The sequence below is a fragment of the Mytilus edulis genome, chromosome 2 (assembly GCF_963676685.1).
Source record: "Mytilus edulis chromosome 2, xbMytEdul2.2, whole genome shotgun sequence".
Lineage (NCBI taxonomy): Eukaryota > Metazoa > Mollusca > Bivalvia > Mytilida > Mytilidae > Mytilus > Mytilus edulis.
The window spans coordinates 47030333-47048562 of record NC_092345.1 but is presented as its reverse complement, the minus strand read 5'-3'; the positions used below and the strand labels follow the sequence as shown (position 1 = coordinate 47048562).

Sequence of the window (18230 nt, the reverse complement as noted above, 5' to 3'; positions counted from 1 at the left end):
GTGATTATAATTTTAAATAGACTAAACACTTTTGGAACTTAGTCTGTAAATTACTAAGAATATAAAAAAATAACCTTCACACAAACTTAGCCCTTAATTAAAATTTAGACAATAAATATGTAAACTTACAAAAGAATTTTAGATGTGCATTTACATCTTCAACCTGTTCTGTTAATTAAACACGTTAAAGAATGGAAAGCATAGAAAGTGTAAACTGAACCAAACATTAAAATTAACCTGTCTTAATTCTCTCATTTTTTCTTGTAAGTGTAAACTGTTTCTCCTATTCCAATGACCACTTCATCTGATTCTCCCTGAATACAAATACTTGAAAAACGTGTTCTTTTTAATTCATTTTGTTTTCCTGTAATAATTACCTCACCAGACTTTGCGTCGGGACTTGTTCTGTAAACTTTGAAACTTTGTATATTATAATCCTCATGACACAACATAAGTACACATCCTTCATTGTCTATGGTAAGACGTCGTGCATTTGATAGACCAGTATCGGTAAATGTAAATATTGTGTTACCATCTCTATCAATACAAGTAAGTTTGTTCTCTGAATAGTCAAAACAGTAAATACGTGCTGCCTTAGTATCATAGCACATATCTGTTGGTCTAAATCCAAAATATATTTCCCTGTCTATTGTCCCCGACATATCCATCACTGTTATTCCTGAGAGACGACTGATATAAAGTTGATCATCAGTGTAAAACATTGGAATGTATGAGGAGGATAGATAACCAAGTGTCCCGTCTACATGTTGAATAACTTGTTTTTGTCTTATATCAACTATTGCTATTGAGTAATCATTATAACGTGTTAACATAACAACTACAGTATTTCTATCTAATATTGCAATACTATTTGTCAATCCACCTACGCTTATTTCATTTGGTTGTTTATCACTGACTGAATATGTGAGTAACTTGTCACTGTCAAACAAAGCAATAACTAATAGTCCTCCAGGTAGTGCTTTCATATCAACTATCCAATTAGAAAACTCGAATTTATTATTCAGTAGCATTTTATCGTTGGTCGATTGAAATGTGTGGTATTCTGTATCAGTTAATTTGGCATGGTTAATACGACATTCATTACATAAAACGTTACTGCATTCATAACATCTGTACACAGGCATCTTCTCACAATAATGACATCTGAAATGTATAGATAAAATTATTGAAATCAATGTTCTCACTACGGCACAGTGATCGCAAGATATCAAAATTTTCCGAGACACGCAATTTTTCTCTATTTCAGACTTTGGAAAAACAAATGTAGGTTAATTTCGAGAACGTACAGTAAGTTAAAAATAGATTAGTCCGATTTTCTGAAAATCAAATAATGTTCCGAGGAGCAGAATTTTAGCTTTGCCAAGATTCATCTCAGCAGAAGGTTTACCTTTTTGACAATTAGTCACATTTATATTAATATCTCTGTCACATATCAACCAAGTATTTAAACAAGACATCTTCTTTAATTTTATACATGGGAGGAGTGGGGGTGGGGATGGGGGAGGTTTTTCAATATTCTACACAATTTATTTATATACATGTGTAATGTTTTAACTTGTATATTTGTCTAACGTTGAAATAAGACAAAACTTAATATATCATGTATGATTCCAAGGCCTTTTGTTTTCAACATAATTAATTCCCGTATCACAGGAAAAAAAACCCGTATACACCCAACATTTTTACGGTAAGCCTCGCCAGCTCCGTACGGCAAAGTTCGCCACCAGACATGGCTCAAATGATAGACAAAAACTTGGGAAAGGCCCCACTGAAATGATTTTTTGGTAGTAAGGCCCATTCGGGAATTGTAAGGGTTCAAAGTTGCTGTTAAGAAAAAAAAATACGTATACACCCTAACTTTTTTCGGTAAGCCTCGCCAGCTCCGTACGGCAAAGTTCGCCACCGGACATAGCTCAAATGAAAGGTAATAAATTGGGGAAGGCCCCACTGAAATGATTTTTGGGAGTTTGGCCAATTCGCGAATTGTTGGGGTTCAAAAATGCTGTTAAGAAAGAAAAAAATACGTATACACACTACATTTTTTTCGACAAGCCTCGCCAGCTCCGCACGGCAAAGTTCGCCACCGGACATGGCTTAAATGAAAGGTAACGACTTGGAGAAGGCCCCACTGAAATTACTTTTTGGAAGTTAGGCCCATTCGGGAATTGTTGGGGTTCAAAGTTGCTGTTAAGAAAGAAAAAAATACGTATACACCCTACATTCTTTCGGTAAGCCTCGCCAGCTCCGTACGGCAAAGTTCGCCACCGGACATGGCTCAAATGAAAGTAATAATTTGGGAAAGGCCCCACTGAAATGGTTTTTAAGGAGTTAGGCCCATTCGCGAATTGTTGGGGTTCAAAGTTGCTGTTACGAAAGAAAACAATACGTATACACACTACATTCTTTCGACAATCCTCGCCAGCTCCGTACGGCAAAGTTCGCCACCGGACATGGGTCAAATGAAAGGTATCTACGGGCCCTCCGTAAACATAAAAAAAACAGAAAGTTTACACAAATTCCTTTTAGTCACGTGTGTATTTATATTTTAACAGACTGTCTGCATAATAGGAAGATTAAGAGATCAGAGGGGTCTCACTATTACCCTGTGTTTTTTTTCCTGAATTTTTTTATCATTTTTTAGCTGAAAAGTGACAATCTAAGCCCTCCGTAGATATTGAAAATGACATTATTCTGGGAAATCCTTTTTAAACAATCTTTATATATACAGAGTCTATGATTCCGTCGCAATTTTATGGTCCAGACATTGAATGAACAGAGGGGCCACAACGTCATTTAGGTGGATTCCGGTAGGTTTTCATTATACATTTTTTGGGGGAGGGGAGGGGGCTTTCCATAAATATTTATATTTATATTTCTAAATGTTTTTAGCTCTATGTTGGTTTTTTTTATTGTTTTAAGAATTATTATATATAAAATACATCTTTAATGTTGTTTTATTGATAAAAACTATATATTACATAAAGACAATTATGCAACTTACGAAGGGTTTAAATTCGAGGACAACTAGAATCTATGACAGCTTGAAGGGATCATAAAACGATTTCCTATGTATCTTTTCACTCCTCTTAACTATGAAAATCATTGCTTTTAATATTATCAAGCAGCCGGTTGGATAATTTTATTTAATATCGAATATCGAATAGCGAACCGGCCGCTAACTTCACATACATATTTAAAACGTAATGAAACGCTTTGAGAATCGGTACAAGCCGTGAAATTGTCGAATTCCGCTGTTAAATTATATTTAACTAAGATTTTGCGATTTTTGGAACGTTTGAGTCTCATACTGTTTTTAGGTTTTTAGACATATCATCAAAATTGGCTGCTGGAAAAAAATGGCTGCTATCTTGATTGGCTGCTAAAAGTGGCTGCCAGCTTGAGTCTAGTTTAGAAAAGCACTGTGTAAGCGGACATTTCAGGAGGCAACAAGTCTGTAGGCTGACTGTATATTATCTGAACAAGTTCATTTCTTGTCAACTTCATAATTATTTCAAACATTTTAATAGATGTCACCCAAATTTGGTCTATTTCATTTAGCTTAATATTCTTGCTTTTTCAAAGTCATGTTCATTTATTTTTTAACCGCGCCCAAAAATATGCGGTTTACTTTAATTTCAGAAACGGATTTTGGGAAAGGCGACCTGGGTCCCCCTTTTAAAACATACATTTAATGTTAATGCAGACATTTTACTTGTTCCACACCAAACCTTGTCAAGTTTGGGGCTCCCGGGCACCCCTGCTTTCCATAATTCATCCTACATCTACTTTAGTATTTGTTGCTTATTTGTTCTTTGGTCTATGACTATCTGTCTATATATTGACAATGAAACCGCATCTTCATGGTCCCACACAAATGTTCAAAATGTGTACATTTCATTTTTTTTTTCTAGCTCCTCTCATATGATAGCAGTACCTTTTTGGTTACTATTCTGTGTTGCGTCTACATATTATCTGTAACACTTTATAGTGACTGAACAGGTAAAACAAATACTTCTCAAGAAACAGAAAAAGAAGACTATTTCGAACAGCACCAGACTATGTATGAATAATAACTCAGATCGGAATAGCATGGATGATATATTTATACATCCTTGTGAATAAGCAAGGAAAGCTATTAATAATAGTGCATTTTTTAAAAGTTAATTGGGTTTTTCATTCATATTCTGTTTGAATTTTCACACAATCTGTCAAAAAGGCAAAACTAACTTTACTGAAACTTTCAAACAATATGAGAAGTGATTCATTCATCAAAACACTATTGCGATTCTGCAAAAAACGAAAGAAATCATGCATGATTTTGTGAATGAAAGGGGAAAAAAGATCCTGACACAGCGCACCCGTACATGTCAATTGCCAACTGACCCAATAATTTATATATCACGACCAGTCAACTGATACTGACATTATTAGAGAGTACACATCAAAGGAAAAATGCACAAATTACCGATAAATTGTTATATATGATATTATAGAATTAAATATGTTTTACTACAAAAAAATGTGTTCTCAATCTTGTCGATAGATATAACAGAATGTCATATCAGTACCAAAGACAACTCTCCCTCCGAGTCACAATTTGTAAAAGTAAACCATTATTGGTTGAAGTTCACACCAAACAGCAAGCTATAAAGTCCATATCAATCATGACAATAACCAAAAACAAATAAAACTACTATCGTTTACTAATAATCCTGCCTATATGTATTACATGAACTGGTTGCCATCAGAAATGAAAATATAAATATTCCAACTAACAAAAGCATATGCTTACTCAAGCAACAAATATGTAAAGCACTAAATGCTAATACCAATATGAAGCTCTCATCTATAGAACTTACAAAAAAAATTGAAAGATTACAAACCACAACAAAATATTAAAAAATATAAGAAGCCAGCTGACAACATGTTCTAGAAAATTATTTGCAATTAATATTTCATTCCAAATCCATTACCACAAAACATCTTCTTACAGTAATACTACATCTGGAAATTAGAAATAACAACACTTAATCTGTACCTTCAAAACTAAATGCTTCTTCTGAGACAAAAGCCAGATGAGATATTCATCACTTCCAGTGCTCCAGCTAGAAATAGAAAGGGGCAGGGTGCCAGTGAAGGGCAGGGCACTTTTTCAGATAGGAAAAGGCACTCCTCATTTCTTTTGTCTATGTTTCTGTGTGTATCACTAGTTCACATTCATTTTTTTACTGTATATGTTGTTAATAAAGATGCATAAGTTGTTGTTTTGATTATTTATTCTATAAAATTTGCATTAGAGAAGTCATTCATACTACATGTTCATAAAACATGACACATTCATACATCAGATCACTATTAACCAAAAGAAGCAAAATAAACTTACTATTCTCCCCCACGCTTTTCCAAAAAAACAACCCAACATAAACTAAACATCTCATAGTTTAGCATAGTTTAGCATACATGTGACAGAGTTGCCTTATTTCAATATTTTTAGCTAGAGTATGGCCCTCAAAACGTTTTTTCATTGTTTGTGTTTAGATATTATTTAGTATAGCTTCATCAAGTTGATTTGTCATGATGGTTTAACTACACACTACCCAATATTGTAGGTTTACGGCTTGTCAACAGTTATTTCGATATATTTCTAACTTGACAATGTATAAAACATGGATTGCTAAAAGAATGATTATCAAAAATAAATTGCAATATATTTGTTTTGGAATGCTCAAAGACAGTTAATATTCTTAAGGTAACTTCTTATATAATTTTGTATTCAACTGGTTATTTTTTCCTATTTTTAATACTAGATAATATTTAAAAAAAAATGTTTCAGTTATAATGGTTCTTGCACTAGGCCTAATTGTACTTATAGTCATTCATGCATTAGCTGTTTTGCTGCACATCTTTTTGTACCTTGTCCTCGCATTATGGTAAATGAATACCAAGGCAAATGTTTGGTGGTGGAACTCGTCCACCTTTTATTGCAAGGCCTCGTTTACAGTTGAGACCTCAGGATAATTATTCTTTAAGAATACCACTGTTGTATACTAGATCAAGATATCAAGAACTAGTTATGTGTCAAAGGTCATACACCGGTTAAAGTTCATTTTCTTGAAAAGTATTTGACTAGTTAAATGTATTATAATCGATATGATGCATAATTATTGTTAACTGTGTTTATAGATGGCATATGTTTAAATTATGTTGGATCTTGGATGTCAGTGTGGTCCAAAAACCTCATTTCAGCTAAAATGCATAGAACTGAAACAAAAATGAAGCTGGCAAAAGTAGATCAATTGGGCAAGATACCTATAAAATTCTTGAAAATTATTTCGAGGCTGACATAAATTATTTGTTGCAAAATTCGGTTGTCCCCAGCACATTCAAAACCTATTTAGGTAGATTAGAATCATTATGTAATTTAAGAATTAAATTCGGCTTGAATAAAAAAAAAATGGTCTGCACCTCTTCATGATATTATATTTTTTATAACACATTTGTTCAAAACAAAACTATCACATTCTAAAGTTAACTGTTATTTATCAGGCATCAGTTTCTTTCATAAATTGAATAACTTTTTGGACAATTTACAGTGTTTTGTTGTTCGTAATATGGCTGAAGACGTCAGAAGTGCAAAATCTAAATTAGACTCGAGATTACCACTTACTAGGGAACCGTTGGAAAAGTTTGAAGGTGTATTCTTTAGTTTGTGCTCGTCACAGTATGAAACAAAATTGTTCACTGCATCATTTTCATTAAATTTTTATTAATTATTTAGGGTTGACGGTAGGCATTAAATGTATTGCTGACCATATAGGTTTGTTTAATCATGTAAAGGCTTGTGAAAAATTGTTCATGTTTATTTGGCAATATAAAAAATTACCAGTTAGGAACAGGTAAAGGGCTCATCATTTCAAGTCACGGCAATGTTAAAATCTGTCTAGTGATAGCATTGAGTTCTTATTTCATGGTTCGTCCGTCTGTTGAAGGACCGTTGTTTTGTCATTATGATACTAAATCGTTGACTAGAGATCAGTTCACTTCCGTCCTTAAACAATCACTAGCTGTTTTAGGATATAAAGGATCTAATAACAAGTTACATCCTTTTAAACTAGGTATGGCCACTAGTCTTTTGATTGGAGGGTATGCAGATGATGACATCAAGGTACATTTGTACTTGGTCGTTGAAAATCTGATTCGTCCTATTTAAAACATAGGAAGGGGTTCCAGTTTAGGCTGAAAAAGAGGGGATTCACTTTGTCATGATTTTCCACGCAAGGTTTTTTCTGTAAATGGTATATTACTTGTTAAATGTTGTTATGTATAGACTAACATGTGAACACTTGACAGGAAGTACTAACTGCTGTTTAAGATTTGCAGGCTGGTCAACCAGAATATGGCTCGTCGGACCTTCCATAATCAAAACTGATTGTTGCAAAGTAAGGAATAGACCTGGAGGTGGGATTTAGGTTTGAGCCGATTGGGAGAAACGGTGTGGTAGCAATCTAGGAAGGAGCGGGTTAATATTGTCTAAGGGGAATGAGCAAATTAGCAAGATAATTGGATATGAAGAACCACCAGATGTAATAATAATTCACATTGGGGGCATTTACATGGAAAAGGTTAGGATAGGATATTTGCGATATCAGTTAAAGCAGTTTCTGATTTGGATTTGGGGAAATCATCCTAAATCCACATGATCCATGATGGATTTGTCATAAATTTTACAGAGGAGAGGATTAGGCTCGGATCAAATAGCACCATTGCTACTTTTGTCCTGAAAAATGGGGGTGTTGCCTTATTAACGCGAAGCCTTTCCCCACCTTGTGTCGGATGGCCATACTGTCTAAAAAAGGAGTTTTTGTTAGGACAGTCTGACCATTTTGGCATATTTCCCTGCGCTCGGATAGCAATGCATTGTTATATATTATTCACAAACTCAATTCAAATATATTAAGCCTCCGATTTCCAGGGTTAATTTCAATTTAGTCAGTTCAAATAATTAGCCTTTGATATCCATGGTTAATGGATTGTCGTCCTATTCAATTGAGAAGATATGGTCTGCTTTTTAAGAACAGTCGGTGATCATCATATATTATGTATTGCTAGAATATATAATTATATTGGACATTAAAGTTGACAATTATCAGAAAAAATATATTGTTTTAAAGTCATAAGAAACGAGTGACTGGTGAAAAATAATGTTCATCCAATTCTTGAACCAATGCATGTATATATCATAAACTTAGTCCTCTGTGCACGATTTTATCATTTTTAACGCAAATATATCGTATAATCGTCAATTTTTTTTTCTATCTGTCTGTTATGATTTAACAAATATGGCTACTCATTAAATGACGTGTTTTGAAGCCGAAGTTTACCGATTGTCACCTTATAGTAAATAATCAAGAAAAAGCATGGGTATTTAGCACGTATTTAACATACACATTCAGGTAATCTAGGACTAACCTTCAATTACAATGGTTCATTTGCAACAGCGAAGAAACGTCTAAGCGAACAAGCACAGAAAGCTCTTTTTAGTCTCTATACAAAGATACGTAACCTCTCAATACCTGTCGACTTACAATTACAACTCTTTGATGCACTTGTACTTCCAATTCTGACATATGGATGTGAAATATGGGGATTCGGAAACAATTACATGTTGGAAAAAATCCATCTACAGTTTTGCCGGAATGTGTTGAAAACTAGATCGTCGACACCAAATTTTATGACATATGGAGAACTTGGTCGTACACCAATAGATACCGTAATAAAATGTAGAATGGTGTGTTTTTGGAACAAACTTCTCAACAATGAAAATAAACTTAGCAGTATACTTTATCAAATTATGTTCAACTTAAAAGATGATCACAAATTCAAATGGATGGATTATATTAAATCGATCCTAGACAATGCCGGCCTAAGCTATATTTGGACTCAGCAATCACCATTAGATATAAATCAACTTAAAATCGTACTGACAGAAAAACTAAAGGATGCATTCATTCAACATTGGCATAGTCAAATTGACAATTCATCCAGAGGAGAATTTTATGGACTTTTTAAAACAATCTTTGGCTTAGAAAACTATCTTTTAAAATTATCACCATTTGAACGTAAATATATTTCAAAATTAAGATGCTGCAATGTAAAAATTCCAGTAGAGCTGGGAAGATGGTATAATATTCCAAAAGAAGAGAGGACATGTAATTTGTGTTTAACTGCAGTTGGCAATGAACACCATTATTTATTTGAATGTAATTCTGTATTAGTAAAAAATATCAGAAATCAGCATATTCCAGAGTACTATGTGAAATATCCAAGTGAAGCAAAAATGAAAGGACTACTGTCATTGACTAATATTAACGTACTTAAAAATGTGTCTTTATTCATTTCAAAGTTAACAAAAATATTATAATATAAAGTAAGGTAATTTTCTAAATATTTCATTCCTAAGTTGTTTTATTTATTTCTTTAATTTTATGTGATTGTATTTTGTAATTTACCTCTTGTTTCACATGTCAATGTGACTGAGTGTTTTTGAAATAAAGCATATTGTATTGTATTGTATTGTATTGTTTATTTTTAATGACAGATCCATGCGTATTGCTATCACCGGATTTTTACGAGGAGGGTCACGCTTAGGTCACTATGCATACGGAAAATATGTCGGCGAATTGCTTCCTGGCAGCAAGCAAATAAAAATAAGTAAACTTCTTCTAAATGTGGACAAATTAAAGAATTTTCCTCAGAAAAAAGTATATGTACATAAGTTGAATAATGAAAACTATCTATTTAGTATTAAAAAACATATAGATATAGGAAGATGTGGTGTGAGTGCATATTTTTTTTTAATTTGAGGTTTCATATGACTTTAAGTTTATAATTGTGATGTAAATTGCCAATTACTGCCATTAACCCTTAATTATTTTTTGTCTCCCTGATTATCCAGGATAATGCAAATTGTATATGGGTTTTGTAAATTTTTGCATCGGAGGACGTCTCTAACAAAAATAAATTATTTTCTATTTGGATGCTCGATACATGTAGTTGTCCCATTGAAAATCATATCACATTTACATACATTAAATTCTTTTCGGTAATTTAATATTGTTAATCAAAATGGCATTACATTACTAGGAATATTATATAAATCTTTACTTTCGCATTATGATACTATCTTATATACATTTTAATTGAATAGTGGATTGTAATATTTATTACTTATGTTTGGCAAGGTTTTTACCGTAGTTTCATTTAATGTAACAAAACTGTTTTTATAGACTCCTGGAAGTACTGTGTTTGATATACTACTAATACGTGTACGCTAGTCTGTAGCTTTGCAGTATCAGTCTAACTGCATATTTACGTTTTCTTGTGATATCTGTGTTTGGAAAATTGGAAAGAGACAATTATATAGTTTTGCCCCTCACCTTTGCAATTGTGTAATGCGGGTAATCATTATTTCCCCTTACCCGTATTTTGCGCCCCTGCATGGTTAAATACCCCTCCACTACATTTTTAAAGCGGGTGTATTTCTTCCTTCTCCGGCTCATAAAATAAAACAAAATCACACAAAAATAGGAATAATAGATTTGAAACATTTAAAAATTGAACGACGTATGAGAATGAAATAAGAAAGAGAAATCGAACAAACAAAAATACATCATGTTTAAATGTTGTAAAAATAAAAAAATAAAAAATGTCGTATCTTTTTTTATGGAAATAACATGTTAATAAAAATAATTGATTTTGTCTCGTTTTAGATTTTTTTCCACTTATTTTTTTTTTTAGTTTAATTTCATGCTCATTAATGTAATGTGATATTCGAATAGACCCAAGTGCCGATCGCGAGACAATATTTTGTCATTCCAAAATGGATGGTAGTTTATTTGACAAATTAATTTATCAAATTCCTTGAACATGAAGAGAAAATCCTCCGTACAGTTCGATTAAGACGATTTGAAAGATTTCAGCTTGTACGACTTTGCCACCAGCAGAGCTAAAGAAAAACAGTACATTAACGCGTGTTACACTGACACTTTGTGTGAATAGAATCACTCGTGCATGATCAGTGAGTTCATGGGCACTTTAAATTTCAATTAGATTTGAACTTTGTGTTTCACCGACATATTTCCTGTCTTTTTTATTAAAATATTAACGTTGGCATCAATAACTATATTTTTTTCAAACAATTCCAGTACTAGTATATTACTATTAATGTCAGTACACTAAGGGATTGACCATTCAACTCGGTGGCCGAGTGGTCTGTAAAAGTTATCCCATGAGGACGCGGTGTGTCAGTTTAAGATCATCCCGATGGCCGGAGGCCAGAGGGTGATCTTAGTACACTGACACACCAAGTACGAATGGGATAACTATTTTACATCCAAGCTGTTCTAGATTAGTTAAAAAAACATTTACACTTCATAAAATCTAGACATACAAGTTAAGAACGCCATGCAATCCTTAATATACACTTTATATATCATTATATAGTATATACCTTTAATGAGCCCCGGACACAATGTTTAAGTATGTTAAATTAACAGTGATTTCGTATTCAATCGTCCTGGTGTTGGGGTTTGAGTCGTGGGTTGATATGCTAAAGGTCTTGAGTTCGATTCTCACCATAGACACTGGATTTGTTCTTCATAAATTTTGAAAGTTAGTCTTTTCCGTATAAATAATTATAAGTTTTATTGTGGATTAGGCATTCCCGCCAAAATGTTACAAAACAAAGGAAAGCATGCAAAACAAAGAAACTCAAGCTGGGGTGATCTGGTAGAGGTGATCCGGCTCAGATCACCCCTGCTAGAACAAAGGACCTGGGATGTAAAAGTAGTTACTACTGTAATCACTAGCCAGTCAACACTGAGGTTTTGAGTTCGAACCCCGCTCGTGCGGATGCACTCGACTCCAATCTTAATTGACTAGGATTGTCAGTTTTCCTATCAAAGGTCGGTGGTTTTCTCCGGGCACTCCGGATTCCTCCACTAATATCAACTGGCCGCCACTAAATAGCACAAAAGCGGTGCTTAAAAGTGGCGTTAAAACACCAAAAATCAAAATCAAAGGAGAAGGTTCACGAAGGGTTAAAATTGGCCCTAAATTTTTGACGTTTTTAAAATCGGGCCAATAAATTACAAATTTTGCATAGAAATACTTGTGACAATACTATCAATATAAAAATATATTTTATTGGCACCTTCCTTTTAAATTTATAAAGCTATGACCCCTGAAATATACATTATTTGTATTTTTGGTAAATTTTGGTCAAATTTTTCCACAATTTTAATTGTTTTTGGAATAATTAACCTTGGCCTCCATCCACGATCCAAAAAGTCTTTATATTGATGAATTCTATATCAAAATTCGAATCTTTTGGCTTCAAAACATATTGGATCGTAGGTGGCGGCCAATGTTTTCCTAAAGCTTTTAGGTCCAAAAATTGAACAAATTTACCATATTTTGACAAAATGTCCAAAAATGGGCCTACTTTGGAGAATATTATGTACTTTTATGAAAAGAACTGATTTATTTAGCATTAGGTCTTTTGAAATAGACCCATTTACGAATCAAATTGTGACCTTTTTGGGGTTTTATGATGAAGTTGATATTTTAGGCCATATTGTGCCATAAGTGAACCTTGTCCTTTAACTTCACAAGGGGGTTTATGTTTTTTTCCTAAAAAATATTCTGATCCCCAATTTTATGAGAAAAAAATAGTGTGGTCAAGCAGATGACAAAAAAATGTTCCGATTCCTGATTTTCTGATTTTTATCAATATATGGAAATGAATAGTATTCTGGACAATGCTGAAAGTAATGAACTGCTGGTACCAAGTTTATACAAATGTATTTCAATAAAAAAAAAGACAGGAAATATAAAATAAAAAAGTAAAATCTAATCAAAAGATAAAATCCCTTTCAACTCACCAATGCACGATTGATCCTATAGTTACAAAGTGTCCGTGTAATACATGTTCAAATAGGCCGCAAATCTTGAAGAAAATCATTCAACTTATGTCACCAATTTTGGACGGTATTAATCTGCGATTTGATCATATTGTGACACATGTTTAATCCTGATCAACACTATTAGAGACATACAAAACTCTATAAGCATGAATTTAAAAAAAATCCAAAATATATCTAATAACAAGACAATATCCATATTTCATAACATTTCATTCACTAATGAAATAGGAAATTCATTCTTTTTATACATTTATATTGTTATTGTTGTTGGCATGATACGGGTTATGTTCTCATATATTTTATGATGGTATGATACTAAACCCCTAACGGGAGGGATTGTGCTTGATTTTCATATGATGAAGACATAGTATTTCAATCAGTTTAATTGAGGTCTGGAGCTGGCATGTCAGTAAATGCTAGTAGTTCGTTGTTAATTTATGTATCATTGTCATTTTGCTTAGTTTCTTTTGTTAACTATTCTGACATCGTACTCAGACTTCTTTTAAACTGAGTTTTACTGTGCGTATTGCTATGTGTTTCTTTATTCTACATTAGCTAGAGGTATAGGGGGAGGGTTGAGATCTCACAAAACTTGGATAATCCCGCCGCATTTTTTCGCCTGTCCCAGGTCAGCAGCCTCTGGCCTTTGTTAGTCTTGTATGTTTTAAAATTTTAGTTCAGTTATATGTTTTGAAATTTAGTATGACGTCCATTTTTACTGAACTAGTACACATTTTTATTTAGGGGCCAGCTGAGGCCCACCTCCTGATGCGGGATTTTCTCGCTGCGTTGAAGACCAATTGGTGGCCTTCGGCTGTTATCTGCTCTTTGGTCGGGTTCTTGTCTCTTTGACATATTCCCCATTTCCATTCTAAATTTTATTATTGTTATTGGAAGCAAATGTACGATTTTTTGTTATTTTTTAAAGGAGGAATGGAATGGCACATCCTGCATTTTTTTTTGACAAAAAAAAGAATCAAGCCTGTTTATGTTAAATTAATTTTACCCCCCCCCAAACCCCCCAACCCCTTTCCGTTTTCCCCCAAATAAAAATCAAATGTTAGCTTGCTTACCTCTGAAATCTTTTTCATGCATAACTTACTTGCAAAGTTGCATTTTAAAAAGTCTCAAATGTATACGACATTCATCTTTTACATGACATGGTCCTTTTTATAGAATTATTGGATTCTTGAATTTCTTGAGAAAAACCTCTTGGCTGAAGCTTAGGGGAAATGAAACAAAAGTTTGTTTTAACTGTAACTTACTGGTATATGGGCAATTGCTTTTCTAATCTGTTTAATTTTTCTAGCTCTTTTAAATGCAAAATGTACTACTTCTTTCTTGAAACGTCGTACAAGTCAGATACAAAACAAAGGTAACAAAAAAAACCAGACCAGAAACAAACTGCCGTATAGTTTTTCTGCACTTGTAGTCAGGTCAAGGTCCTCGGTTACCGGCCAGTTTCTTTGTTACCTTTGTATTGTATCTAATACTTAAATGCTTAGAAAACCCACGAAGGATTTGTACATGGAAACATTTTATAGTTGCAGTTACAGTTGAAGTCAGTAACTACGTATACACTTTATTTAATTTCAGGATTTTGGGACATAGTGAGCTTTTTTTTTACCGGTAAATATGGTTTTTATGAACACTTTTCATAGAAATTATGTTTATAAAAGAAGGTAATTAGTGCACAATGTGTAAGATAAAGTGCCTATGAACACTTATGAACTTACTGAATGCACTAGTAGCTCTATTCATAAAAAGTGTCTGTATAAAACCCGTTATTTTACTGTTTTTCTGTAGCTCTGCTTGGGGGCAAAGTCGTACAATTGAAAATTGAGTACTTCATTTTGTAATTGTTTGGTGTAAAAATGTCGACAAGAAACATATTTTACCGCGCTTCATTTCTTAAAATGTTCTTTCGATCAACTCGTAATTACCTGGAGTCTGTTTATGGCCATAACGTATTTTGAGGTATGTAGGCAATTACTTCTCTAATGCGGACCAACAAAAATAATGTATAATTAAAAAGTCAATTGTTCATGAACAATTGAAAGGTCTTTCATTTTTTCTTTTAATAACTGCCTTCTTAGTTAAAAAATATATGGTTTATAAGGACTTTTATGTTCATAACAAGTGGTTGCTAAGGACAAAAATCATTCCTAAGGATAAAAATATTACTACCAGTATTAAAAATGTCATATGTACTATTCATAGTATTTAAAGTTAAAAAAAAAAGTCATTGCTAAGGACTTATATGTCGTTGCTAGGGACAAAAATGTCATTTCCAGTATTTAAAATTTCATATTTATATTATTCGTAGCCTTCTAAGTTCAAAAATATATGGTTGCTAAGGTGTTTTATGTCGTTGCTAGGGACTTGGCCTCTGACCTTGACCTAACTTTGTAGATCTTATTATGCTGAACATTTTTGCAATTCAAAGTTTCTTTCTATCTCTAACCACTTTTGAGTTATAAGCAAACAATCATCATTTCGGACCCCAAAAACAGTTTTGGTGCCCTAGTTCCAGAACAGTTGGTCCAATAATTTTGAACCCACATAACAAATGTAGATATCGAGAAGACACACATTTTCTTCGTTACATTTTATCAGCCATCTTTTACGGTTATTGAGTAAATCCGATAACAAGCTAAGGTCAAAATCTAGGTCATAACCTTGACCTTTGGTCAATTTTCATGGTCACGTAAATTGATCATCATTGATGATGATCTTAGGTGGCTACAACTTACGGTTTCTGAGTTTTAGTGGCCAACCGACATTGGTTAATTTTCAAAGGGGCATAACCCTACCAATGAGTAGTTGAATCTTTTCTATCCAAATGTAACGAAGAACCAGGATTTGTTCCTGAACAAATTCCACCCTTTGTATTTTTCCTACCTATTATGGTTATGGAGTTAGAATGATAACAAGGTTTTCTGTGTTAGGGGAGATAACCGCTATAAAGGAAATGTTACGGGGTCGTGCCCTCACCACAAGATAGCTTTTGGTCAACCGATACTAGATAACTTATATCATTTCAACATGTCGCGTACTTTTTTTGGGAAATTTCGTTAAAATTTGGCGGAAAGAATAATTATAATCAGAAGAAATACAGTAAGGTCTTTCCTTATAGTGAAAGGTAAGACCTTAAAAAGCAGAGAAAAGAAACAAAAAGAAATCAAACATGTATTTAACTTGAATTTGTAAATTAGAAAATAATACTAGTAAATTTACAAAAGGGGCATTTCGGATATTGTTTTTTTTTCTCCAATTGTCGTGGTTTTAGGCGTATTTTCTTTCCTCTGAATAACACTAAGAGATGTTATTATGGGTTGACGCAGAATCTGGCATCTTTTATGTATGTATACGTCATAGTGAAAAGTTAGTGGGTAAAAGACCTCTTAAAACATGTTAGATATAATGGCATAGAAAACATGACAAAGAATAATGGATTATAGTGAGATAGTGCGGAATTTTAAAATACTTTTTCGAAATATTGCACTCAAGTTTTAGGGAATTTTCAATTTAAGTTGATGTTTTAAAGTTTCTACAAATGCAAGCAGATCTGTAACCAAATGTACAGAAATCTCTTGTGAAGCACCAAATATTGATATTCTGATTATTAAACCTAAATTGGGAAGCATCGTTTCAAGTGCAACATAGTTGAATATATATCTTTGTTGCACTTAATAATATATAAATGTTACAACCCCGTTATTAGACGAACCAAGAAGCCAGATGACCATTCATCTATCCTTGATGATTAATAAACCAACTATCCTTTATTAATATTAAGTAAGGCGCCATGAACGTCATTTTTATACTTAGTATCCAGATCATTAATTAACATTCAATAAACTTATATATAGACCATCCGTACCTCACCATGTTGATTACATTACAGAACCTCTAGTATAAACATGGCCGTTAATGGTTCACACTATATGATCACCGGACAGTTATAAGTTACTATTTATCTAGCCGGAGATCATGATTCTACATACAAAATCATCTTTGTCTCCACCGGGACTCGAACCCGTGACCTCTGTGTTACAAGGCAGCGCGTATACCGACTGAGTTAAAGAAGTACCTCCTTAGCTCAACCGCTTACGGCTGGCTAAGAATCTTCCACATTTACTAAGGGAAGCAATCCCGTCACACTTCCCCCACCTCAAGAGTCATCATACCATTATGACTCTCACACAACATACCATAGCTAGAATTCCTCTCTAACCACCGTGGTTTCTTTAGTTGGGCGCCAATGTACCGGAGAGCATGAATTTCATTACACAATTGCTTGTCTCGACCGGGACTCGAACCCGGGACCTCTGTCTTACAAGGCAGCGCGTATATCGATTGAGCTAAAGAAGTAAGTAAAGAAGTAAGTAAGGAAGTAAGAACTTCTTTAGCTTCTTTAAGTACTTCTTTAGCTCAACCGCTTACGGCTGACTAAGTATCAACCACATTTACTGAGGGAAGCAATCCCGTCACAGTTGCAATAACGGACGAAATACAAATTTCTATATAAATACACTTATGTGCAGCATAGGTGACTTTATGGTACAGTGAAAGACTAAATTTTAATTGTATTCAGTCTTGTGTTATCATGTTTAGTAAATTTTAGAAATATGTAAAAAATAGTTATCGATGGTACATATGTGATTATCTAACTTGAAACTCATTGGAATGTGCATTTGATAAGGGGGCGCTACTCCAAGCACATGTTTTATTTCCAGTCTCTTTTCCAAATAGTAGCCAAAGGAAGAACACGCAGAAATTTGGTGACATTCAATTTTCATAAAATATTTTAGTCCCCGCCCCCTTCCCCTTCTTCAACCTTGAAAAGAGGTTTGTTTATTGTTGAATTTGATGAGGACAAAAAGAGCAGTATCTGGGGCGGTATCTGCTCCCAAAAGTTGAAATGTTACACTATTATTAACAAATTTATAGTCAAGGGGAGATAACTCTAATTTGATTGACTTTTCAAAAAATTCAATTTCAATAATTGATGACATTTGTCTTTTCATTTATTACATAATTTGCTCATTGGTTCAGACCGTAATGATAGTACTGTATATTTAAATTTATAATTGGTACTTATAATTGTAGTGTATGCAAATTTTATGAATGTATCTTTTGATATGATTGATTTTGAAACATAAACTGTCACATCTGTGGCCTGCATCATCATAATATGTGTTAGTTGTTATTTTGACTTTAGTG

The 18230-nt window shown here is 33.4% G+C and overlaps 1 protein-coding gene across 1 annotated transcript in view; it reads right to left on the bottom strand.

Annotated features, from left to right (window-relative positions):
• Positions 1–251: 251 nt before the first annotated feature.
• The window catches only part of LOC139510881 (uncharacterized), an 89069-nt gene continuing 71090 nt past the window's right edge, over positions 252–18230 (bottom strand). Inside the window, exon 12 of the mRNA XM_071297424.1 lies at positions 252–1164. Within this exon, the coding sequence (XP_071153525.1) occupies positions 252–1164 (913 nt within the window). The remainder of the gene's footprint in view (positions 1165–18230) is intronic.